Source organism: Procambarus clarkii, chromosome 91 (assembly GCF_040958095.1).
Source record: "Procambarus clarkii isolate CNS0578487 chromosome 91, FALCON_Pclarkii_2.0, whole genome shotgun sequence".
NCBI lineage: Eukaryota > Metazoa > Arthropoda > Malacostraca > Decapoda > Cambaridae > Procambarus > Procambarus clarkii.
The window spans coordinates 12,315,481-12,341,418 of NC_091240.1; the positions used below are offsets into that span (position 1 = coordinate 12,315,481).

Below are 25,938 nucleotides of genomic sequence, written 5' to 3' on the forward strand. Positions count from 1 at the left end.
CAGTGAGCTGCTAGGGGCACCTCTCGGCTCGAGCGCCATTGAGGTAATTTCAATCAGGAGAGATGAGTTTAGGTCCGAGTATGAAAGGCTCTCTCCTCACCACCCATCCCGCAGCACAATGTCAGCCACGGGAAACAAATATGAGTCTATTCATGCGGGCTATTCATGCCCGTGCACCTCTTGGGTAGCTTAATCTTCCTCTGGGGGGGGGAGGGAGGGTGTGGTGTGTGTCAGAGGAGGCAGGTGTCTGGGGTGTAGTGTTGGGCACCACAGGGGGGGAGGGAGGGAGGGTGTCTACACGTAAGGTTCACCACTACTGTGCCTGGAGTGAGTACTGCTCCCTTAAGGTCTAACATCACAAGTGTTGACAACACTATGGCCTTGATAGGGAAGATAGATAAGGATTTTTATATTGAACTTAATTAAATAAATATATATTACCAAACTATCCTTCTGGTGTATCCATTCATCCCTGTAAGTCAGTCATGGAGAGTTGCTAGTGAACGGTGGAGAGTCGGCCGTGTCCCCCCCCCCCCCCCCGTAATATCCTTATTAACTTCCATCTTTAACTGTGCCGTGACTGGCAACCGTCGCCACCGGTCACTGTAAAGTACTTATGTCCATCAAAGGTGGAGGTGGTGGCGGCATTAAGTAGCGTTAAGTAACTTTAAGTATAAGGCATAGTTGTAAGTGCTCGCTTCATGGTGGTGTGGGAGATGACAGCCTCCTGTGGTGATGGTTCTTGCCGGTATCTTGAGGTTATCTTGGGATGATTTCGGGACTTTTTAGTGTCCCCGCGGCCCGGTCCTCAACCAGGCCTCCACCCCCAGGAAGCAGCCCGTGACAGCTGACTAACACCCAGGTTCCTATTTTACTGCTAGGTAACAGGGGCATAGGGTGAAAGAAACTCTGCCCATTGTTTCTCGCCGGCGCCTGGGATCGAACCCAGGACCACAGGATCACAAGTCCAGCGTGCTGTCCGCTCGGCCGACCGGCTCCCTCCGGTATAGCTACAGTATATTCAGATCTCCATATTGTACTGCATCTGACTCACACAATACTATGTAGAGCTGGCCAGGACAGTAGAGCTGGCCAGGACAGTAGAGCTGGCCAGGACAGTAGAGTTGGCCAGGACAGTAGAGCTGGCCAGGACAGTAGAGCTGGCCAGGACAGTAGAGTTGGCCAGGACAGTAGAGCTGGCCAGGACAGTAGAGCTGGCCAGGACAGTAGAGTGGGCCAGGACAGTAGAGCTGGCCAGGACAGTAGAGCTGGCCAGGACAGTAGAGTGGGCCAGGACAGTAGAGCTGGCCAGGACAGTAGAGCTGGCCAGGACAGTAGAGCTGGCCAGGACAGTAGAGTTGGCCAGGACAGTAGAGTTGGCCAGGACAGTAGAGCTGGCCAGGACAGTAGAGTGGGCCAGGACAGTAGAGCTGGCCAGGACAGTAGAGCTGGCCAGGACAGTAGAGCTGGCCAGGACAGTAGAGTTGGCCAGGACAGTAGAGCTGGCCAGGACAGTAGAGCTGGCCAGGACAGTAGAGTTGGCCAGGACAGTAGAGTTGGCCAGGACAGTAGAGTTGGCCAGGACAGTAGAGCTGGCCAGGACAGTAGAGTTGGCCAGGACAGTAGAGCTGGCCAGGACAGTAGAGTTGGCCAGGACAGTAGAGCTGGCCAGGACAGTAGAGTTGGCCAGGACAGTAGAGCTGGCCAGGACAGTAGAGTTGGCCAGGACAGTAGAGCTGGCCAGGACAGTAGAGTTGGCCAGGACAGTAGAGTTGGCCAGGACAGTAGAGTTGGCCAGGACAGTAGAGCTGGCCAGGACAGTAGAGCTGGCCAGCAGAGTAGAGCTGGCCAGCAGAGTAGAGCGCTCTTATAAAGACCATTATAATTTTACATATATAAATCCCTATATACTTTACATATATAGGCATTTACATATGCCCCCAGCCCGACGGGCTTCGTAAGAGAGTGTGTAAATGGCCCACTCCGGCAAGGCCACACAGCGTTCCGGGCAAGTCTTTAAACTAATAAAGTGTGGTCAATATAATATGTAGTACTTAGAATGTGAACAAAAGCAAATTTAAGGTAAACAGTTTACACTGGTGAGTACACTCAGGGTCTGAAAGTACGTACCGCAGACCACGTTCAGCACTCCAGTGACTGCTTATGGTGCAAGATACGTCACATTGTCAAGTATAATACACAGTGTCCATATCTGCACCCTCGTGTGTCTACAGTGTGATCACAGGGTGGTGGGGGACGATCACAGGCTGATGGGGAGGGGACAATCCCTATACACACGGCGTAGTTTAAACTCCATACTTCCGGCCTCTATTGGTTGAATACCAGCCTCTAGCGTATCTAGCAGAGGCCGCCACAGTCTCTCTGGTCCACAGCCACTCTTCAGTAAGCCCTCTAGGGCTTCATACAGCCCCAAAGAGCTCTACTGCGGGCTTAAAGTGGCTCTTGATAGATTAAACTGATCCAAGTTCGCGAGTATTTTGAGAGACAGGGTGGGAGTCCCCCCAGGAGACAGGGTGGAGGGCCCCAGAAGACAGCGTGGAGGCCCCCCAGGAGACAGGGTGGAGGGCCCCCAGGAGACAGGGTGGGGGCCCCCAGGAGACAGGGTGGAGGCTGGGGGGGGCGGGAGTGTGAGGTACAGCTGAGATCACAACACAAAAACCATCAGGGTACAAGTGTGACCAGCTGGGAGGAGTTGTGTTACATGGCTGGGACACGGTGTCCCAAGCCACAGGCTGGGACGCTGGTACAAGGTGTCCCAAGCCACAGGCGGGGATGCTGGGACACGGTATCCCAAGCCACAGGCGGGGACGCTGGGACACGGTATCCCAAGCCACAGGCGGGGACGCTGGGACACGGTATCCCAAGCCACAGGCGGGGACGCTGGTACACGGTGTCCCAAGCCACAGGCTGGGACGCTGGTACACGGTGTCCCAAGCCACAGGCGGGGACGCTGGTACACGGTGTCCCAAGCCACAGGCGGGGACGCTGGTACACGGTGTCCCAAGCCACAGGCCGGGACGCTGGGACACGGTGTCCCAAGCCACAGGCTGGGACGCTGGTACACGGTGTCCCAAGCCACAGGCTGGGACGCTGGGACACGGTGTCCCAAGCCACAGGCCACGAGCGAGGCACTGTGCCACTGCTCTTGTGCTCTGTGGCACACCACCTGGCTGATGACCTCAACACGTCTTCAGCTTCACTTCAGCCCCAGAAAACTACAACTCCTCGTCCCTCACAGAATGTCAAGCCGCCTCTCATTTAGTCATCACCTCACTAACATGCAGCAGCATCCTAAAACATATTAGCTTAACTGCATATTTCTTTATAGTTTCAAGATTTCTTATGACTTCCGCCTTGACCTAGTCACAAGTCACACTTCCTTTTGGCACGTCTTTCCCTAGCTGAGCACGTCGATAGGTTGAGCTTCAGTTCCTGGGTCACCTTCAATTATCTGGATCAATTTGTCCAAGATATTGGATTTTATGGAATCTGTATGTTCCTTTATATATGACGTAGACGGTGAGTGAGAGCAGGGCCTCGTAGCCTGGTGGATAGCGCGCAGGACTCGTAATTCTGTGGCGCGGGTTCGATTCCCGCACGAGGCAGAAACAAATGGGCAAAGTTTCTTGAGATGATTTCGGGGCTTTAGTGTCCCCACGAGCCCGGTCCTCGACCAGGCCTCCACCCCCCAGGAAGCAGCCCGTGACAGCTGACTTAACACCCAGGTACCTATTTTACTGCTAGGTAACAGAGGCATAGGGTGAAAGAAACTCTGCCCATTGTTTCTCGCCGGCGCCCGGGATCGAACCCGGGACCACAGGATCATAAGTCCAGCGTGCTGTCCGCTCGGCCGACCGGCTCCTAGTACTGACAGTCACCCATAATTGTCACTCACAAATGCAGTCTGTTAAATCATTTCTAAAAATGATTTGCGGTATGAACGTGCAGATTGCGCCGTGCTCTCGTGCACTCTAGTTTATACGTCTGGCTCCGACTTGTCAATACTGTGAGCCTCGCCCCGTCGAGGATGGAGCCCTCAGGAACTGCAGGACCTGAGGAACATGACTCTCCCACTGTGGGGGAAGGCGAAGTTTAACAGTGGAGCCCAACAGGTTCTACCACTCCAGCAGCTAATTCCGCGTGTAATAGAAGTAGATGGAGCAGACCAAGCCCAGGTACCAAAGTCCACTACGGGCTCAACATAGTCCGTGCTATGGTGAGCTGAATCTTAAACAACAACAACAACAGCAGCCAGGGACCACCATCTCTCGTCTCAAAATAACACTCCACCCTAAACCTTCACGTTTGATACGAAGGAATTTACATACTGACCGTACACGGGAGACATCTCCCGTCACGCAGGGTGCAGTCGCACCTCCACAGATCTCCAGTATCATCTATTCATACTGGTAATGGCTCAAAAGGGCCACCACTTACGGGCTATTCATGCCCGTGCCACCTTTTGGGTGGTTTAATCTTCATCATCATCACTGACCGTATTGTATGGGATCCCAGAATCCCATAAAGTACTGCCGATCCCAGAATCAGGTATATTAAAGCTTATATAACATGTTCACGGTGTGTGATGCACGATAGCCAGCAGGTCCCACTATCCTTATCTTTTCTGGAGAAGAAGGAAGGAATTATCAAGGAAAAGCGCCAAGCCATTACGACTATATAGCACTGGGAAGGGGTCAGGATAAGGATTTGGGATGAGACGGGGGAAAGGAATGGTGCCCAACCACTTGGACGGTCGGGGATTGAACACCGACCTGCATGAAGCGAGATCGTTGCTCTACCGTCCAGCCCAAGTGGTTGGGTTTTTCTTGAGGAGAAAAAAAACCTTCCTGGGTAGGTTATGTTGTGGTGGCTGGTAGCGAGGTGCGGAGAGCGATATATACTCTGACACCCAGCGTAATGGGGGGCAGGCACGGGACCCGTCAGGCTGTCTCTGCCTTGACAACACAACCCACTAGTTACCTGCCAGCCTAAACTAACCTCATCACCAACACGCGCGCCCCCGTGACACAAAGCCTCGCGGGACACCAACACGCGCGCCCCCCGTGGAACAAAGCCTCGCGGGACACCAACACGCGCGCCCCCCGTGGAACAAAGCCTCGCGGGACACCAGCAAGACGCGCCCCCGTGAAACAAAGCCTCGCGGGACACCAGCAAGACGCGCCCCCGTGACACAAAGCCTCGCGGGACACCAGCAAGACGCGCCCCCGTGAAACAAAGCCTCGCGGGACACCAGCAAGACGCGCCCCCGTGACACAAAGCCTCGCGGGACACCAGCAAGACGCGCCCCCGTGAAACAAAGCCTCGCGGGACACCAGCAAGACGCGCCCCCGTGACACAAAGCCTCGCGGGACACCAGCAAGACGCGCCCCCGTGAAACAAAGCCTCGCGGGACACCAGCAAGACGCGCCCCCGTGAAACAAAGCCTCGCGGGACACCAGCAAGACGCGCCCCCGTGACACAAAGCCTCGCGGGACACCAGCAAGACGCGCCCCCGTGAAACAAAGCCTGGAGAGCATTATGTTTGGAGACATGTTTACCGAAGCTGATCTGGCTGGGAGGCGGCCCCACGCTACACGTGATCAATAACATAAATCTTGAACCATGATGAAGTGGCTGCTGGGAGGGGGGGGAGGGGAGGGGGGGAGGGAGAGGGAGAGAGAGAGAGAGAGAGAGAGAGAGAGAGAGAGAGAGAGAGAGAGAGAGAGAGAGAGAGAGAGAGAGAGAGAGAGAGAGAGAGAGAGAGAGAGAGGAGAGAGAGAGGGAGAGAGAGGGAGAGAGAGAGAGAGAGAGAGAGAGAGAGAGAGAGAGAGAGAGAGAGAGAGAGAGAGAGAGAGAGAGAGAGAGAGAGAGAGAGAGAGAGAGAGAGAGAGAGAGTGAGAGAGTGAGAGATAGAGAGAGAGCGAGAGAGAGATAGGGAGGAAGAGAGACATGTACAAGGCCAACATCCTCAAAGTACCGCACCTGGCCCAACTCCTTGGACTACCAGTAGTTGCCACCCGTAACACTAGGCTCTCAACCTTCAACAGCCTCATACCGGAAGTGCCATTCTCAAGAACATCACTCCATCAGCGATCATTCACTCCGAGGCTGACTCGCATCTGGAACTTGTTGGCCCAACAGGTCGACACACGGGAGATCAGGTCAACTGATCACCTGAAGGCTCTGGCACACAGTTGGCCACCGGCTCATCCTCTTCCTTATATGATTACTGCCTAATGTTGTTTATGAATAAAGGCCATTCCTACTGAGGCATATAACAGGCTCATGAAATAAATGGGCCTCAAGGTTTCACTTTAGTTGAGGAATGATTACAGATCTTGCTGGCAGAGTTACCTGGTTCCTTATATGACACTTCTCTATGTGATAGTTTCCAAGGACATTCTCAGGAAATAAATGTTTCTAAGAGCAGGGTTCGGATGAGCTGAAGTAGGATAACAGCTTTAGCTTGCAGTTTCACTAGGAACGTCATTCGACAGCCCTTATGAACCCTTGTCTCAGGTAAAAAAACGAGGGAAAGAGGGTGAGTGGCTTTTAGAGGGGTTGAGACGACACTAAAGAAGGGGGACGGAAAACAATTTAAGAGGGGAAAGTAAATCTAAATTATGGTAATAGAGAGAGAGGGAGAGGGGGAGGCAGCGTTAGTTGGTGTAGAGGCAAGAGAGAGAGAGAGAGGCAGCATAAGTTGGCGTAGAGGCAAGAGAGAGAGAGAGACAGTGTTAGTTGGTGTAGAGGCAAGAGAGAGAGAGAGGGTGAGGCAGCAAGTCATGCGTGAGGGTGTGAGGTGTGGACCCCAGCAGTGTTGCTGGGTGTGGACCCCAGCAGTGTTGCTGGGTGTGGACCCCAGCAGTGTTGCTGGGTGTGGACCCCAGCAGTGTTGCTGGGTGTGGACCCCAGCAGTGTTGCTGGGTGTGGACCCCAGCAGTGTTGCTGGGTGTGGACCCCAGCAGTGTTGCTGGGTGTGGACCCCGGCAGTGTTGCTGGGTGTGGACCCCAGCAGTGTTGCTGGGTGTGGACCCCAGCAGTGTTGCTGGGTGTGGACCCCAGCAGTGTTGCTGGGTGTGGACCCCAGCAGTGTTGCTGGGTGTGGACCCCGGCAGTGTTGCTGGGTGTGGACCCCGGCAGTGTTGCTGGGTGTGGACCCCAGCAGTGTTGCTGGGTGTGGACCCCAGCAGTGTTGCTGGGTGTGGACCCCGGCAGTGTTGCTGGGTGTGGACCCCAGCAGTGTTGCTGGGTGTGGACCCCAGCAGTGTTGCTGGGTGTGGACCCCAGCAACACCTCACCAAGAAGGCTACACCCACTACCTCAGGCGGGAGCTGAACAAGAACCATCACAACACTATACAAAGGTGAGGGTCAGTCCGGCCTCACACAACAGTATTTGTCACCAATACGCACAAGTTGTTGTTGTGTGGAACACCCTGGAGGGCTGGCGGTGAGGGCTGGGGGTGAGGGCTGGCGGTGAGGGCTGGTGGTGAGGGCTGCTGCCCGCCCTCACCGCCCGCCCTCACCGCCCGCCCTCACCGCCCGCCCTCACGCCCACACGACGCTGTACGGGAGCGCCTCCACAGCCAGGAGGAGGAGGAGGCCGACATAGCCTCTTGAGGGGCGCGTAATGGAAAACTGTTTAAAACTGACCGATTTACTGGGCGCTGAGGATCCGTTAATAGGGCGAGAGGCTCCGGGTGATGGGGAACCAGAGTGGCCATACTTCATTACCACACTCCACCACCACTACCACCACAACCACCACCACAACCACCAAACTCCACCACCACTACCACCACAACTACCACCACACTCCTCCACCACAACCACCACCACCTCAGACCAACGTACAAATGTTGTCTTGCAATATACAAAAAATAAGTAAAGTTTTATGCTACTTTTTTACGAGTTTTGTCAAAACTTTGGGACCAGATCATATATCTTTGGCTGATACTTTAAAACTTGGGAATAACTGTAGAGTCTGCGGCATGTTAACAGTGTTAGCGACCCCTTGTGACGGGCCGGGACCTGAGGCCTGAGGTACACTGTGGCCATACACAGCTTCAGCCTGGCGTCTACCACCACACAGCTTCAGCCCGGCGTCTACCACCACACAGCTTCAGCCCGGCGTCTACCACCACACAGCTTCAGCCCGGCGTCTACCACCACACACAGCACAGCTTCAGCCCGGCGTCTACCACCACACACAGCACAGCTTCAGCCCGGCGTCTACCACCACACACAGCACAGCTTCAGCCCGGCGTCTACCACCACACACAGCACAGCTTCAGCCCGGCGTCTACCACCACACTCACACACACACGGGCGTGCGCGTGAGTGTGCATAAACCCGCAAGCATTACAAATAACTAACTATATACCTAACACAGCGGACAGACGGGAATCACAGCATTAGCCTTGCCAGAGATGGTCACCAGGTCCGGGAGCTAGCGCCCGACCATGGGGGAGGGGGGGGGGGAGTGCCACGCCGACACACCAGTCTGGTATACACAGTAAACTGTCCCTCCAGGGTCCTCCCTGACACCCGATAATGCCTTCAGGACCCCCCCCCCCCCCCCGGCCCCTCAGGGACGGGGGGGTCTAGGTCTCTAGTGTGGGGGGGGGGTAGTGTAGGAGTTGAGGGTGGGGGGCGAGGACTGTACTCACCTAGTTGTGCTTGCGGGGGTTGAGCTTAGGCTCTTTGGTCCCGCCTTTCAACTGTCAATCAACTGGTGTACAGATTCCTGAGCCTACTGGGCTCTATCATATCTACACTTGAAACTGTGTATGGAGTCAGCCTCCACCACATCACTGCCTAATGCATTCCATCCGTTAACTACTCTGACACTGAAAAAGTTCCTTCTAACGTCCCTGTGGCTCATGTGGGTACTCAGTTTCCACCTGTGTCCCCCTTGTTCGCGTCCCTCCAGTGTTGAATAGTTTATCCTTGTTTACCCGGTCGATTCCCCTGAGGATTTTGTAGGTTGTGATCATGTCGCCCCTTACTCTTCTGTCTTCCAGTGTCGTAAGGTGCATTTCCCGCAGCCTTTCCTCGTAACTCATGCCTCTTAGTTCTGGGACTAGTCTAGTGGCATATCTTTGGACTTTTTCCAGCTTCGTCTTGTGCTTGACAAGGTACGGGCTCCATGCTGGGGCCGCATACTCCAGGATTGGTCTTACACATGTGGTGTACAAGATTCTGAATGATTCCTTACACAGGTTCCTGAAGGCTGTTCTGATGTTAGCCAGCCTCGCATATGCCGCAGACGTTATTCTTTTTATGTGGGCTTCAGGAGACAGGTTTGGTGTGATATCAACTCCTAGATCTTTCTCTATTCGTTTCGTTAAGTACTTCATCTCCTATTCTGTATCCTGTGTCTGGCCTCCTGTTTCCACTGCCTAGTTTCATTACTTTGCATTTACTCGGGTTGAACTTAAACAGCCATTTGTTGGACCATTCACTCAGTCTGTCTAGGTCATCTTGTAGCCTCCTACTATCATCCTCAGTTTCAATCCTCCTCATAATTTTTGCATCATCGGCAAACATTGAGAGAAACGATTCTATACTCTCTGGAAGATCATTTACATATATCAGAAACAGTATAGGTCCAAGGACCGACCCCTGCGTGACACCACTCGTAACGTGTCGCCAATCTGAGACCTCACCCCTCACACTGACTCGTTGTCTCCTGTTGCTTAGGTACTCCCTTATCCAATGGAGTACGTTTCCTTTCACTCCAGCCTGCATCTTCAGTTTTTTTCACTAACCTCTTGTGTGGTACTGTATCTAATGCTTTCTGACAATCCAAAAATATGCAGTCTGCCCACCCTTCTCTTTCTTGCCTTATTTTTGTTGCCTGGTCGTAGAATTCAAGTAACCCTGTGAGGCAGGACCTGCCATCCCTGAATCCATGTTGGTGCTGTGTTACAAAGTTCCTTCGCTCCAGATGTTCCACTAGCTTTCTTCACACAATCTTCTCCATCAGCTTGCATGGTATGCAAGTATGTGGGAGTGGAGGGTGGTGGGGCAGGACTGTGGGAGTGGAGGGTGGTGGGGGCGGCTGTGACAGAGACAAGGGCGTGTGGGAGACGGGAGGAACGTCTCCCAGGCAGAGGAACGAGAGAGAGTAAGGAAGCAGTTGGAAGAGAATGAAGGCAGTCCAAGACAGTCCACAAGTGACACAACATTATACAGTAAGAGGTGCTGGCCAAGTGTCAACACACCAGACACTTCCAGCAGCAGCAGGAGTGTGACCGCCCAAGAGGGAAGCCAAGAGAGGGAGACACAAGGAAGGCATCTGGGGCTATGGAGAGGGAGGGAGGGCCCATGTGATGCCTTGGGGGGGGGACAGTATGAGGGAATGGTGGGGGAGATAAACACAGCCCTCATGTTTAATCTGCTCCATCACTTGTATCATGGGAGGGAAGGGAGGGGGGAGGAAGAGGAGGGGAGCAGAGGGGAAGAGAGAAAATGTAATACAAAGATTCCATCTCTCTCTCCCCACCATTCCCGCGCCAATCACCACTACCCACGCCAGTCACCCTCCCAACCCAACCTAACCTAACCTAACCTAACCTAACCTAACCTAACCTAACCTAACCTAACCTAACCTAACCTAACCTATCTCTTCCCCGACACAATACTAGGCAAGTATCTGTGTAGTGTATGAAGTGTTGAGGAAGTCACTCCCCTGCACCTGCACCATAAAGTACAACTATTAACTACTACACTCCGGGTAGTACACTATTGTCATCAGTAGATCACTAGGTGATGAGATGACCATCACCTCAACGGACAACTTTGGCACCTGTGTGCCAAAGTTGTCCGTTGCCCTATGCCCTACATAAAGTGTTCGATGTGTCTTTTACATAGTGTCATTAATGTGCATTTACAAAGGTGAAATGTAATTCTGATCAGCTTCCATATATACTTTATACACATACATATACATACACACACACACACACACACACATATTCGTACATATACATATATATAGACACACACACATGCATTCACATACATTTGTCTCTTTTACTCTGACAGGGTGAGAAAGCTGATAGAGAAACTAGTGTGCAATTAAGCACTTAATCACTGAAGGTGATGAAGGTGCTTTTACAAGCTCAGGTTATATAGTTACAACACATACATACATTGTATAATTGATACATTACATGGTTAATCTTGGGTACAAGTCCAATATATCATCAAGTGTTCCAGTACTCACATATTAATTACAGAGTTCAACATACCTTAGCCCAGGAGGGCGAAAGTCAGTCAATATGGGACATTCTACAATATAATGTTCAAGAGAGTGCATGTTTTCTCTTGCACAAAGTTGACACATTGTGTACTCGACATTTGGGTTTTGAGAAAGCTGCCAGATACGTCTATATCCCAGGCGTATTCTGGCCACTATAACATCACATTGCCGGGTTCTTGTTCTATTAGTCCCATATGTAAATGTCTCCTCACGATATCTATCATAATATTTAATGCTACAACTTTCAGGTCTTTGTGAATTTGTTAGGTCTGTGAGATCTTCATTAGATATTTGTTTAAGTATTCTCTTTGTCACTGCTAATGAAACACCCATATCAATTTCTACCACTGGTTTTCTAGAAGCTGTCTTAGCAATCATATCAACAGTGTCATGCCTTGAGATGCCAACATGTGATGGTATCCATAGGAATTAAATTTCAAATCTGTTTTCTTTAGCAGCTAAAACATTCATTCGAATATCACTGACTATTTTCTGGGTGTCACTGAGGGGGTGTAAGAGGAAGGGATTGGTGTGTGTGTGCGTGTGTGTGTGTGTGTGTGTGTGTGTGTGTGTGTGTGTGTGTGTGTGTGTGTGTGTGTGTGTGTGTGTGTGTGTGTGTGTGTGTGTGTGTGAGTGTGTCCGGAAGGGTGTAACAGTAAAGCCTATTGTACCAATATGTGGGTCAGGGAGATAATGGTCCTGTATTGCCCTTCCCATTATGACTTATCTGAGTCATAATGACCGCGCCGGGCATGTTGTTACACACACACACCCCCCTGACACACCCACACCCCCCTGACACACCCCCCCCCCTGACACCCCCACACACACCCCTGACACACCCACACCCCCCCTGAGGTGGGAGTAGAGCATCAACTGACCGTGATGGACAATACAGGGACGGGTACAGGGACCAGACCAGCTATATATAATCACGTCTCTTGCAGTGTAATAATTACCTATCATTACTGTAGTGAGTAAGATTACCATGATTCTAACATGCTAACAAGACCTCAATTCCATCGGTTCTTTAATAATTTCTGGCAAAGTATCAACATTCAAGTATTGAAAGTTGGTCAATTGTTGGAGCTTCACTCTGGCGATTGTAAGTGTAATGAGGGTGACGGCTCTCAGGTGTATGATGTATGTCACCACAGTGACTGGCAACCCCGAGGGGGGGATACAATGACCAGCTTACACATACAATGACGGGCGTGAAGAGCCAGTCGACCCGTGGCATGCCGGCGGTGTATCCTGCCGTGTGCTCCTACCACACCGCTAACAAAACACATGACACTCAAGGACCGTGAACACACCTGAACACCACACGGGTGAAGCACAACTGGAGAACTGAGAGACATAACGCCACACACAGAGAGATGAAGGTCCACCTCCAGCGATTACCAAGGTACTCTACCATGCGACAGTAGACACCAGGTAGAGCGAGGAGCAGCAGTGAGTATACACGAAGCTAAAGTGGGAGAGAGAGCGGGAAAGGCAGCGCGGACAAAGCCTAGCAGAGGGGAAATACACCAGGTAAACTGGAAGCCTAATAATTTCCTCTACACAAGAACATTTTATGCACTACCAGCATGAAGGCTCCGTCACACACCCGTCCACCACACCTGTAGATCAAGTGACCAAGTGGAGCCAACCGGGTTGTGGGGGGGGGGGGGACATCAGACATGGAACATGGAACCTTAATCTATTTAAAGACATGTAAGGCGAACTGACCCAAGCTGTAAGTAGTGGTGACCTCTTCTTGAAGGACCAGGGGACCCCCACTCCTAACCTGACATGGTCGACACTACCAACATGTTGGTGTAAACTCCTAAGTCTAAACTGCTACTCTACCCTGTGAGAGGAAGTTACTCTACAGCTCTGTGATGGTGGTCTTTGCGAGACACTGTCGACGATCCGTCGGAATCCGGATCCGGATTCCGGATTCAAGGGTCATGTGCAGCTCGTCGTGAGGAGACACACACTGTACAACTGGACGGTCACTACACATATAAGATGGTGCGTCACCATCAGCTGTGATTCACCAACTCACTATCATTTAAGACAGTTTTACCTCAGTAATCACTAATTTCATCTATAAATGGAAACTAGAAGGAAATCCCAGGGTAAATACCGGTAAGAACATAAACATGCCACATATATGTAATTATTAGATTTATTACTACGAAAAACTAATCCTTTGTAACGGTTGTATATCCATCATACTTGTTCCTTCCCCACTCTCCCCCTCTCCTTCCCCTACCACTCTCCCCCTCTCCTTCCCCTACCACTCTCCCCCCCCTCCTCCCCCTACCACCAGCACACACCTACCACCATTTCTCCCCCATCCCAGGACACCATTTAGGGCCGCCACGGCCTCCATCACTCACAATCACTACCAACTACGCTGGACTGGCCATAACCCCGCCCACCGCCCACCGCCCGCCGCCCACCGCCCTTATCCCGCCTCAAGCAAGCGTGTCTCGGTCAGTAAACACACCATCGAGGATGCCTTTGGTTACAACGGTGTGATGCCAGGACAGTTGGACACCCCGCCGCCTGACGGGGCTCCGCCGGGGCCGTACTCTTCATAGTAAAGGAACACACGATTGTGGGAAGCCACTATGCTAGTTAAATTTAATTCATTTAACTGCACAGTTGGCCAGGAGACGGGTGTGGGGGAAGACACAACGTGGGTACAGGAAGACAACGTCTCGTCAAGACGAGACGTCTAACACAGAATGTTGACGCATTCAGCGGTACATTTTTATTTCCAGAGTAAACTGGATGTTAAAACTTGACAAATGGTTCCAGGATGGACTGTTTACCCCCTGGCGTGGTGCGGCGCCCCCTGCCTCACTCCCTGTGGTGGGGCGGCGCCCCCTGCCTCACTCCCTGTGGTGGGGCGGCGCCCCCTGCCTCACTCCCTGTGGTGGGGCGGCGCCCCCTGCCTCACTCCCTGCTGCCCCCTTCACTACTCCCTGTGGTGTTTATTTAATAGTTATGTCTGCAGAATCGAGCTATTAGCTCTTGGATCCCGCCTTTCTAGCCATCGGTTGTTTACAGCATTACTCCTGTCCCATTTCCTTGTCATATCTAGTTGTAAAGTTATGAATAGTTTGCTTCCACAACCTGTTCCTTAAGTGCATTCTATTTTCTCACTACTCTCACGCTAAAAAAAAACTTCCTAACATCTCTGTGACTCATCTGAGTTTCCAGCTTCCACCCATGTCCCCTCGTTTTGTTAGTATTCCGTGTGAACATTTCGTCTATTTCCATTCTGTCACTTCCCCTGAGTATTTTATACGTTCTTATCATACCTCACCTCCCCTTCTTTTTTTCTAGTATCGTAAGGTTCAGTTCCTTCAGGCGCTCTTCATATCCCATATGGAGTTCCCCTTCATTGTGTACTGTCTCTTTGGTCTCCTATCACCTGATCACATTTCCATAACTTTACATTTGCTCGTGTTGAACTCCAGTAGCCATTTCTCTGACCATCTCTGCAGCCTGTTTAAGTCCTCTTCGAGGATCCTACAATCCTCATCTGTCACAACTCTTCTCATTAATTTTGCGTCATCCGCGAACATTGACATGTAGGACTCTACTCCTGTAAACATGTCATTTACGTATATTAGAAAGAATTGGTCCCAGCACCGATCCTTGAGGTACTCCACTCGTTACTGTTCGCCAGTCCGACTTCTCGCCCCTTATCGTTACTCTCTGGCTCCTTCCTGTTAGGTACTTCCTTACCCATGCTAGGGCCTTTCCGCCTACTCCTGCCTGCCTCTCAAGTTTGTATAGCAGTCTCATGTGCGGTACTGTATCAAAGGCCTTTTGGCAGTCCAGAAATATGCAGTCTGCTCATCCTTCTCTGTCCTGCCTTATCCTTGTTACTTTATCATAGAATTCCAAAAGGTTTGTTAGGCACGATTTCCTTTTCCAGAACCCAAGTTGATGTTTGTTCACAAACCTAATGTTCCCCAGGTGTGCAACAAGTCGTAGCCTAATTATTCTTTCCAGTATTTTACAGGGGATGCTTGTCAGTGATACAGGTCTATAGTTAAGTGCCTCCTCCCTATCGCCTTTCTTGAAGATCGGCACGACATTTGCCTTCTTCCAGCAACTGGGCAATTCTCCCGACATAAGTGACTCATTAAAGATCATTGCCAGAGGCACGCTGAGGGCCTGCGCTGCCTCTTTTAGTATCCACGGTGATACTTTGTCTGGTCCAACTGCTTTAGTTGCATCTAGTGTTGTCAACTGTTTCATTACCTCCTCTGCTGTCACCTCTATATCTGATAGTCTTTCATCTAGAGTAATCCATTCCAACAATGGGAGCTGCTTAGGCTCGGTAGTGAACACTCCATGGAAACTGGCATTCAGTGCCTCGCAGATTTCCTTGTCACTTTCAGTATATGCCCCCTTTGTCTTCCTTAGTCTTGTCACTTGGTCGTTCACCGACATTTTTCTTCTTATATGACTGTGTAGTAACTTAGGTTGCTTTTTCGCTTTGATCGCAATATCGTTCTCGTAACTTCTTTCCGATACTCTTCTTATGCTAATGTGTGTGTGTGTGTGTGTGTGTGTGTGTGTGTGTGTGTGTGTGTGTGTGTGTGTGTGTGTGTGTGTGTGTGTGTGTGTGTGTGTGTGCGCGCGCGCGCGCTTACAGGTCAAGTTTCAACCTATTACAATAGAGCAGAGTTTTGCGTCTTATCTTACCTGCTCTTAATTGAAATTATAGATGAAGTTAGCTTCAACTACCTCCTCACTGAACTCATGCCACTTACTAACTACCCCAAGACCTTAATGGGTCAACAGTCTCAATTAACCAGCCAGTGTGGATGCCCCCAGTATCAGTCTCCCCCCTCTATCCCTTCTTCGTCTCAGGCATCTACTTATCTCAGTCTTTCCTCTTAGCTCAGCCCTCTTTATTCAGGGACAAGTACTCTAACGATGTTCTCTAATACAGGTAGTTAACACCCTTGTGAAAGTTTCTGCCTATACTGCTGATCCTTTCTTCTTAATGTCTTCAAGATATCCTTAATGATATCCTTTCCTTTCTCACTCAGGCACGTGTCTTCCCGTTATCTTGTAAGTTCCTTGTGTCCCCGTCCCAGATCTTATCGTCTTGCACTGACTTGGATTAATGTCAGGAAGCCATTTCTCAGACAATATATCTAGCTCGTTCAGGTCTTCATCAATCATTTCGCACTGCTCTGATGCACTGATTGGAGCCGGTCGGCCGAGCGGACAGCACACTGGACTTGTGATCCTGTGGTCCTGGGTTCGATCCCAGGCGCCGGCAAGAAACAATGGGCAGAGTTTCTTTCACCCTATGCCCCTGTTACCTAGCAGTAAAATAGGTACCTGGGTGTTAGTCAGTTGTCACGGGCTGCTTCCTGGGGGTGGAGGCCTGGTCGAGGACCGGGCCGCGGGGACACTAAAGGCCCCGAAATCATCTCAAGATAACCTCAAGAAGATGGTGTATTGCGAGGGGGTAACAATACATATAGTACGGGGCAAGTTAGTTTTGCTTCAAGTGTATAGTAGTTATTATTCCTAGTACCGCCGGGATTATCGGTAATGTCTTGGGTGAGTGTGGGCGTGCGTGTGGGCGTGCGTGTGGGCGTGAGTGTGGGCGTGCGTGTGGGCGTGAGTGTGGGCGTGAGTGTGGGTGTGAGTGGGTGTGAGTGTGGGCGTGAGTGTGGGCGTGAGTGTGGGCGTGAGTGTGGGCGTGAGTGTGGGCGTGAGTGTGGGCGTGTGTGTGGGCGTGAGTGTGGGCGTGAGTGTGGGCGTGCGTGAGAGCAGGAGAGACGTAGTGAGAGGCGACACACTCCCCGGGGGCCCCTAATTTCTCCCATTTATGCGTTGTGTGATGTCACTCTTACACCACCACCCAGCTGCCGCCCCCCCCCTCTCCCCTCCCACACTACCACCTTCCCTTCCGTCTCTCTCCTCCAGTTTTACGCCGCCCACACCCACACTCCACACCCACACCCACTGACGCCCATGTCAACACACTCGCTGCTACTCTCTTGACCTAATGCTCTCTTCACATAACTCAAATTACAACTCCCCCCCCTCCCCCCATGGTGGTATATGTGTAGTTGTCAGGGTCCCAGAGGGTTGTGTGGGTGGTGGGGGAGGGTTGTATGAGGGCAACACAACACCTATATCAACGGTATAGGTTAAGTAATAATTGTAATTAAGAAGCAATAAGATGCTTATCTTAACATACTAAGAAGGTTAGGTGAGGTCGGTGTTTTCTATGAAGCTTTTCAAGGTAAACTAAAATATTCACAATCAATTAGTATGTCACATATGCACTTATTAAATAAGCCAATATTGACTGTAAGCAAGTGCGAGAACGGGTTGGGGCATTACGGAATGTAAAGAGTTCGAATATAAGTGGGTAGAAATAGCCTAAGCTATTCTATACCCTTGAGATGCATTTTATTGTCTCAATAAACGTACTTGAACTTGAGTTCGAACTTTACAAAGAAGCTTAAATAGTTATATTAATCGTTATTATTGCAAACCTATTTTTATAAAATATCTCAATACCCAGGTAATGTATTCAGGTCAGTCCATATTTTAATTATGGATAATAATTTTGATGTGGGATAACAGTGCGAGCAAAAGTGGACGAATAATTGAGACCTTCCTCCCTGCTTGTATGGCTCAGAGACACAATGAAACAATTGTTCCGTTGTTTAATTTGTGATGAATGCAATCACTGATGTCATCCACAATGAAAAATGGACTATGATGAATGTCTGACAAGTTCCCGCCCATGCGGCCTAACGTCGTCACGCTGCAGCTAAAAATGTCACATAAAATCTAATATTAAAAGGGCGTGATATGGTTGAATGAGAGGTGTGTATGTGTGTGAGGATGAGAGGCCCTGTGCTAGCTAAGGTGGTGAGGTCGCTGGCACAGCCTAGCTAGCGTTGGCTGCCAGCCACCGCTGGGAGCCACAACACCTACTTGGCTCACCTCCTCCTCTATCTTCCCGCTGCTCACTACTACTGCCCTAAGGCTTATTGGATTTTTTCCAGGATCACACACTAAGTAAACACACACACACACACACACACACACACACACACACACACACACACACACACACACACACACACACACACACACACACACACACACACACACACACACCACATTCAAGATCCTCAAGGGAATCGACAGGGTTGATAAAGACAGGCTGTTTAACACAAGGGTCACACGCACTAGGGGACACAGGTGGAAACTGAGTGCCCAAATGAGCCACAGAGATATTAGAAAGAACTTTTTTAGTGTCAGAGTGGTTGACAAATGGAATGCATTAGGAAGTGATGTGGTGGAGGCTGACTCCATTCACAGTTTCAAGTGTAGATATGATAGAGCCCAATAGGCTCAGGAACCTGTACACCAGTTGATTGACAGTTGAGAGGCGGGACCAAAGAGCCAGAGCTCAACCCCCACAAGCACAACTAGATGAGTACACACACACACACACACACACACACACACACACACACACACACACACACACACACACACACACACACATTTATTACTCTCCATATATGCTGGTGACACAAAAGTCATGGGGATTAAGAGAGAATAGATTACAAGAACAAACAAAGTGACCTCAATAAACTGAAGGAATGTTTAACAATTGGTTACTAGAGTTTGACCAGGAACATCCGGAGCGATAAACCCGTTGATGTCACACGGACCTGCTTCCTGAAACCTCCGTTAAACGGATATCATCAGCAGCGAAATGATAATTTGGTAAACATAAGAAGTGCCTATTGAAATCTAGGCAAGGCATCATTCGACGCCATATATTCCACATACGTCAGACCAGTCATGGAATATGCGACGCCAGCGTGGAGTCATTATCTAGTCAAACACAACAAGCTGTAATGAATTTGGATGAAGGTCATAGGTATGCCACCAGACTAGTCCCTGAACTAAGAGGCATGAGACACGAGGAAAGATTACAGGAACCAAACCTCACATCACTGGAAGAGTTAGAGAAGACATGATTACTACACAAAATTCTCAAAGAAACTGATAGGGCAGAATAGGGCATATTATTTAATATGGGTAGTACTCGAACGAGAAACAGGCAGAAACTGAGTACCTATATAAGCCACTTATTAAAGAAAACATCAGTGTCAGAGTAGAGAAGAAATGGAGCTCATCAAGAAGTGAGGCGGTGTAAGGCAGTGACAGCCACTGGTCTACTGGGAACCTTCTTTTGGTAATTACTAATGACCACCTTAGCCTCCTCACCCACTACCACCACCACCAAGCTCAGCTCTGCCACCAGCTCCTGATGTGTTGGCAGTGACATCGAAGAGTCTGACAGCCGTCTCCCAGAACGCTGTAATTAAGTGGCATACACAGTTTCAAAGTTTCTTAATTTCTTGTGTAAGAGTTGTGGGACGGTGTGTTAAAGCGTGTCCCAGCGTGTTTTATCTCACGCTGGGTAAAACTGCACGCTCTCTCCCGCCGCCACCAACTTCTCCCCAGTAAACACACGCTCAGAATAAACTTGAGTATTGTGTATTGTAACATCTCTATGCGGAATTATCTCTTTGTATTCAGATAAGAATTACAATTTATTAACAATACAAAGGTAATATAATTTAGGCCTGGCTCGTGCCCCCTGCGAGGTGTGCAGGCGAACAATATAAAAATCAATATACACATAATTTGCTGCCCGAAAGTTATATATATATATTTACGGGTGCACGGACATGGATAGCATTATCTGCTCCCCCAACTCCTCCCGTGTTTATGTGCGAGGTCATGAGAGGTAATAAGCAAACTGTGAGGGTGGGGCGGCCCACCCCGCCCACCAGGAGGGGGGCGGCCCACCCCGCCCACCAGGAGGGGGGCGGCCCACCCCGCCCACCAGCAGGGGGCAGCCCACCCCGCCCGCCAGCAGGGGGGCGGCCCACCCCGCCCGCCAGCAGGGGGCAGCCCACCCGCCCACCCCACGCCTCATACACCACTCACCCACAACCCCCCAGTATTCCCAGAATTTCCACGAAGGTCAGCGTGAGTGAAAAATTACGACTGAGCTTTAATGGAGGTGTGTATTCGCTCGCTAGAAATAATTAGTAATTACCTACAACATTTGTCTGACGCGTCAAGATGTCCTCAATGTTGCCCACGAACAAAAATGATACAATAAATCCAGCGTAAATGTCATTGTAACCTACTGACTATTGAATTATCGCGAGGAAGACATCGCTTTGCACGTGTGCCCAAGTGCGGAGGACCTGTGGCTGAGTGTCTGGAGTTGACAGCTACACACCTAGAGTCTATGAGGGGTTAAGAAGACAGACGCCTGGCATCTGACTGTTCCTGGATAGTGTACAGAGGATTACTAGGCTCCTCGACCAGTTACTGTGATGCAAGCTTTCAACAATGAGCCCAATTATGTATTGGACTTTCATATTAGATACCCAATTGTCTTTATATGTTTAAGTAACAGACTAAACAGTAAAAATACTTGCAATTGAAAATAATTATATATATATAAATATAAATATATATATATATATATATATATATATATATATATATATATATATATATATATATATATGTATATATATATATATATATATATATATATATATATATATATATATATATATATATATATATATAGGCTACCATACATCGCGGCTACACCTCTCACGACAGAGTAATACAATGTGGATACAATAGTGTGAGAGACGAGATAACGAACACACAAGACAAATACCCCGACGTTCTCATGGGGTAGAGGCCAAAGGGTATTAAATGTATACCCATATGTGAACACATACGAGCATACACGAGAGGTGAGGCGTTAAGTAACCATACAAGGCATACACCTGTGTGTATTTCAGCAGTCTCAGCTCAAGACAAGAGCCTCCATAAGTGACCGCAGCTCTCTGCTAATGGCCTGTTGCCTCGCACCGTCGTAATGACCCAGGTTCGGGCACCTTTGGCCACCTTTGCTTCACTGCTCACCCCTGTGCACCAACTACCAGACCGGGTTCTAGAGAGAACCTGGAGCTGGAGAACCTAGCGAGTTCCAGCACCTGGTCTAAGACATACTGTAACATTATCCTGACGTCAGTCAAACACGGGTCACCACCGCCCGCCCCAGTGTGACCCATTTAACGTATCGTAGCACGGAAACTCTCTGTCTATAGGTGGCTCTAGGCAGTGTTCTTGTCCTACCCATCACTCATACATGCTTGTATCCTATGTATGTATGTATGTATGTATGTATGTATGTATGTATGTATGTATGTATGTATGTATGTATGTATGTATGTATGTATGTACTTTTGCTTAAATTAAATAATTATTAGTATTACAAATCAGGTCGACATAGGCCAAGTCACGGTGTTTACAACTTCTCGCCGAGACTTACCTCTTCGTCCCAAAACTGACGTTGGAGTAGTGACTGTTGCGAGACTGAGAGGCGACTGTAGCCACACGCGGATTATAAGACTGTGCCGATGATCAAGATGTCGATAAATGCCGAGGTAATCCCCGTCATTATCTGTTGAGTCTTGGTCCGGCTTGGTAGTGTTGGCCGCCATGCAACTCCTCACCACACCTGGAAATTTCCATTGCATGTTTGTGTGCCACGTCCTTGACGAGGGTGCACACAATGCAGGTGTGCTGCACTGCAGGTGTGCTGCAGCTGGTGAAACACACGAGGCTCTAGATGGTTGATATGTCAGATACTTGGCTGGAAGGGTCTTGCAAACATTTACACCTTTTACCTTAGACGATGCAATAGGTACTCTGAGAGTATCAACATCAGAGGCCCGAGACTGTTCAACACGCTTCCACTACACATAAGGGACATAACTGGCCGACCCCTCACAGTGTTCAAGAGAGAACTGGATAAACACCTCCAAAGGATACCTGATCAATCAGGCTGTGATTCATATGTCAAGCTGCGAGCAGCCGCGTCCAACAGCCTGGTTGACCAGTTCAGCAACGAGGAGGCCTGGTCGACGTCCGGGCCACGGGGACACTAAGCCCAAAAAACATCTCAAGATAACCTCAAGATAACCCACTGATTAACATTTACGTGTAGTTATCCAGTATCATTAATCACCTGCCGGAGTTGATGATTAAAACACACAAAGACTTTGGGCGGTAATCTCACATGAGCAACACGTAAACACAATACCTTTAGCGGCATCTGCAAGGTTTGCAACCTTCTAAAATCTTAAAGAAAAAAAGTATTCAGATTGCAGCAACAAATTAGTGAAATACTTGTCTTAGTAAGACTAGCTTTTCAGTGCCTATTAAGCACACTGAGGAGTGACAACCCAAATGATTCACGAACGTGACACCAGCGACAGAAATATAAGTGACACGTGACACTCATACTTCAGGTGTCACCCTAACCCCACTGCACCTTGAATAAGTCAAAGACAGCATGCCCAAACGCTACCGCATGACAACACACCTGGAATTTTATATCCAGCTGGAAAAGACGCCCAGAGACACAGGTGACTTCCCTGACACACCCCAAAAAACACCTGAAATAACTCTGATCCATACACGAGGCAGCAACCCAATTGCAGTTGTTTTTAAACAGGTTCCACTAACATGAGACAACATTAACATAGTCGAGTGTGTTAACATCACGACGCATGTGGCTTCGTTGTGGCTACATAATCCTGGACATCACTCTAGGGGTGGGACCACGAGGAGACACACTAGGGGTGGGTCCAGGACAAGGGACACACTAGGGGGTGGGACCATGAGGAGACACACTAGGGGGTGGGACCAGGACAAGGGGACACACTAGGGGGTGGGACCAGGACAAGGGGACACACTAGGGGGTGGGACCAGGACAAGGGGACACACTAAGGGGTGGGACCAGGACAAGGGGACACACTAGGGGGTGAGACCAGGACAAGGGGACACACTAAGGGGTGGGACCAGGACAAGGGAACACACTAGGGGGTGAGACCAGGACAAGAGGACACACTAGGGGTGGGACCAGGACAAGGGGACACACTAGGGGGTGGTCCAAGGGGTAGGGGAAGACGACATCAGGGATCATTAATCCGAACTATCTACACCATATTAACCACCGCTGTTCTCCATATTTTACATACTGTAAAGACGATATAATTTTATTAAACTAACAAGTTTTACTGAGCACTCAACATCATCAGTCCATTAGGTACAATTATCCTGGAAGATAATAAAGTGTAAGAGGTTAGAGTAAGCCATAACCCAGGCCACCAGAGGGATAATAAGAGAGGGTGGCCAGAAATACTCCCGGGCCAGCGGTTAGTACACGGAACAGGGTATTTTCGGCGCCCTAATTACGCTGACTGTATGAGGCTCCTACCTGGCTCCTCATGATATATATCTCTCTCTCTTTATCTATGTATCTGTATCTGACTATTATCTGTCTATGAGTCAAGACAATCAGTACATATATCAACAATGAATTGTAATATTGTCAGGGAATAATGTAAATTAGCAGAGTATATCATCTTCTTGAGGTTATCTTGAGATGATTTCGGGGCTTTAGTGTCCCCGCGGCCCGGTCCTCGACCAGGCCTCCACCCCCAGGAGGCAGCCAGTGACAGCTGACTAACACCCAGGTACCTATTTTACTGCTAGGTAACAGGGGCATAGGGTGAAAGAAACTCTGCCCATTGTTTCTCGCCGGCGCCTGGGATCGAACCCAGGACCACAGGATCACAAGTCCAGCGTGCTGTTCGCTCGGCCGACCGGCTCCCTGCCGGTCGGCCGATCATACCAATATATTCTGAACTAAAAGAATTTAATTTACAACTCCCGGCAAATGTATGTATGAATGTATAATTAATGTCAGTAACACAACCAACATATTTCCCACAGTTAACAATCACAATCACAGTACACGTATGTACTCTTAATTACTCCTTCCCTTCCACAGTCGAGTGGTGTGCCCTAGGATGCTCCTCATATCTAAACTAACTATTCCTGTTATCTAACATATTGGTCGACTAGGAACCCTCGGCCTATCTTGGTTGTCTCTTGTGTATAAAGCACAATAATACAATATGTACATACAATAAAGAAAGGGAACATCCTCACATACGGCCGACAAACCCCAAGCACAACTAGCCTCACACAATATTAGAAAGAGATATTAGAAAGAACTTTTTTAGTGTCAGAGTGGTGGACAAATGGAATGCATTAGGAAGTGATGTGGTGGAGGCTGACTCCATACACAGTTTCAAGTGTAGATATGATAGAGCCCAATAGGCTCAGGAATCTGTACACCTGTTGATTGACAGTTGAGAGGCCGGACCAAAGAGCCAGAGCTCAACCCCCGCAAACACAACTAGCCTCACACAATAATTACATACAATCAATGTTTACATCATTGTACAAACATGGAGCCTCGCAGAGATCACACCAATCCAACCGGCTGTCAAAATACCCTTAGAATAAGTAAGAACAATGCATGAAAGGGATACCCCATGGGGAGTACATCTTCATTAGTATACAGTACGTCCAAAATACTCAGCATTGTAAACTTTTACAGAAAGCACGTATCTTCACACAGCCATGAACTCTCAGTGGATAATGAATCTTGCAAGGTTTTCGTTTTGTTATGGGCATGCGATCATGTGAGCTGGTATTTTCCTCAGAAGTTGTTAACAAGTTATTGGTAATAAAGAGGAGGTTAAATGGCTTTCCAAGGAAGCAGTCAAAGAACACGACGCTACTACACACACACTAAGCTACCCACCGTTATTTAATTTTAATATATAATAGAACACAGGAAAGAAACAATTCCCGGTTCATTAATGTTTGCCTAGGGGCCAAAATTAAGATTATTGTTATTCATGAGATATGATAAGCAATTGGTATTTTGAAGAGTGCTTCCAGGCTGCTGTAACGACCCTTCTCTATGCGCTGACTACATTCAGCACTCAAGCAATGAGGAAGGACTTCACACTATCTTAAATTTATTCCGAGCATATATAAGAACTTTAGGCTGCTGGAGTTCACCTCTCCGAGCACATAGGACTTTCAGCTATGTTAATTCAGCCGTCCGAGAAGAGTATGTTAGACACGGCTGTCACTCCAGGCTGGGAAGAGTGGTGTTGATCCATACAGGAGGAGTAACACATACAGTCTGCGGAACAGTCTGCAGAACAGTCTGCACATACAGTCATGCAGAATAGAACCAGTGAAGAGCAGGGGTGCCATAGGCACAATCAGAGATTACTGTATAAACATCAGAGGTCCGCGGTTGTTCAACGTCCTCCTAGCAAGTATAAGAAATATTGCCGAAACAACCGTGGACATCTTCAAGAGGAAACTAGATTTATTCCTCCAAGGAGTGCCGGACCAACCGGGCTGTGGTGGGTATGTGGGCCTGCGGGCCGCTCCAAGCAACAGCCTGGTGGACCAAACTCTCACGAGTCAAGCCTGGCCTCGGGCCGGGCTTGGGGAGTAGAAGAGCTCCCAGAACCCCATCAACCAGGTATCAACCAGGTACCCTGGGTGTGTTGAGAGCCTCGGGGGAGAGACGAGGCAGATTTGGTGTATGGAGGGCAGCAGAGGTGGTCATAAAGACAGGGCTGGCTGACACCAGAC

General features: G+C 49.4%; 1 protein-coding gene across 1 annotated transcript in view; it reads right to left on the minus strand.

The window, feature by feature from the left end:
• Nucleotides 1-1,060: 1,060 nt before the first annotated feature.
• Nucleotides 1,061-25,938, minus strand: part of LOC138359566 (uncharacterized) — a 43,991-nt gene continuing 19,113 nt past the window's right edge. Inside the window, exons 2-3 of the mRNA XM_069318912.1 lie at nucleotides 21,734-21,922; nucleotides 1,061-1,866 (exon numbers count right to left, since the gene is read on the minus strand). Coding sequence (XP_069175013.1) covers nucleotides 1,061-1,866; nucleotides 21,734-21,922 — 995 coding nt within the window. The remainder of the gene's footprint in view (nucleotides 1,867-21,733; nucleotides 21,923-25,938) is intronic.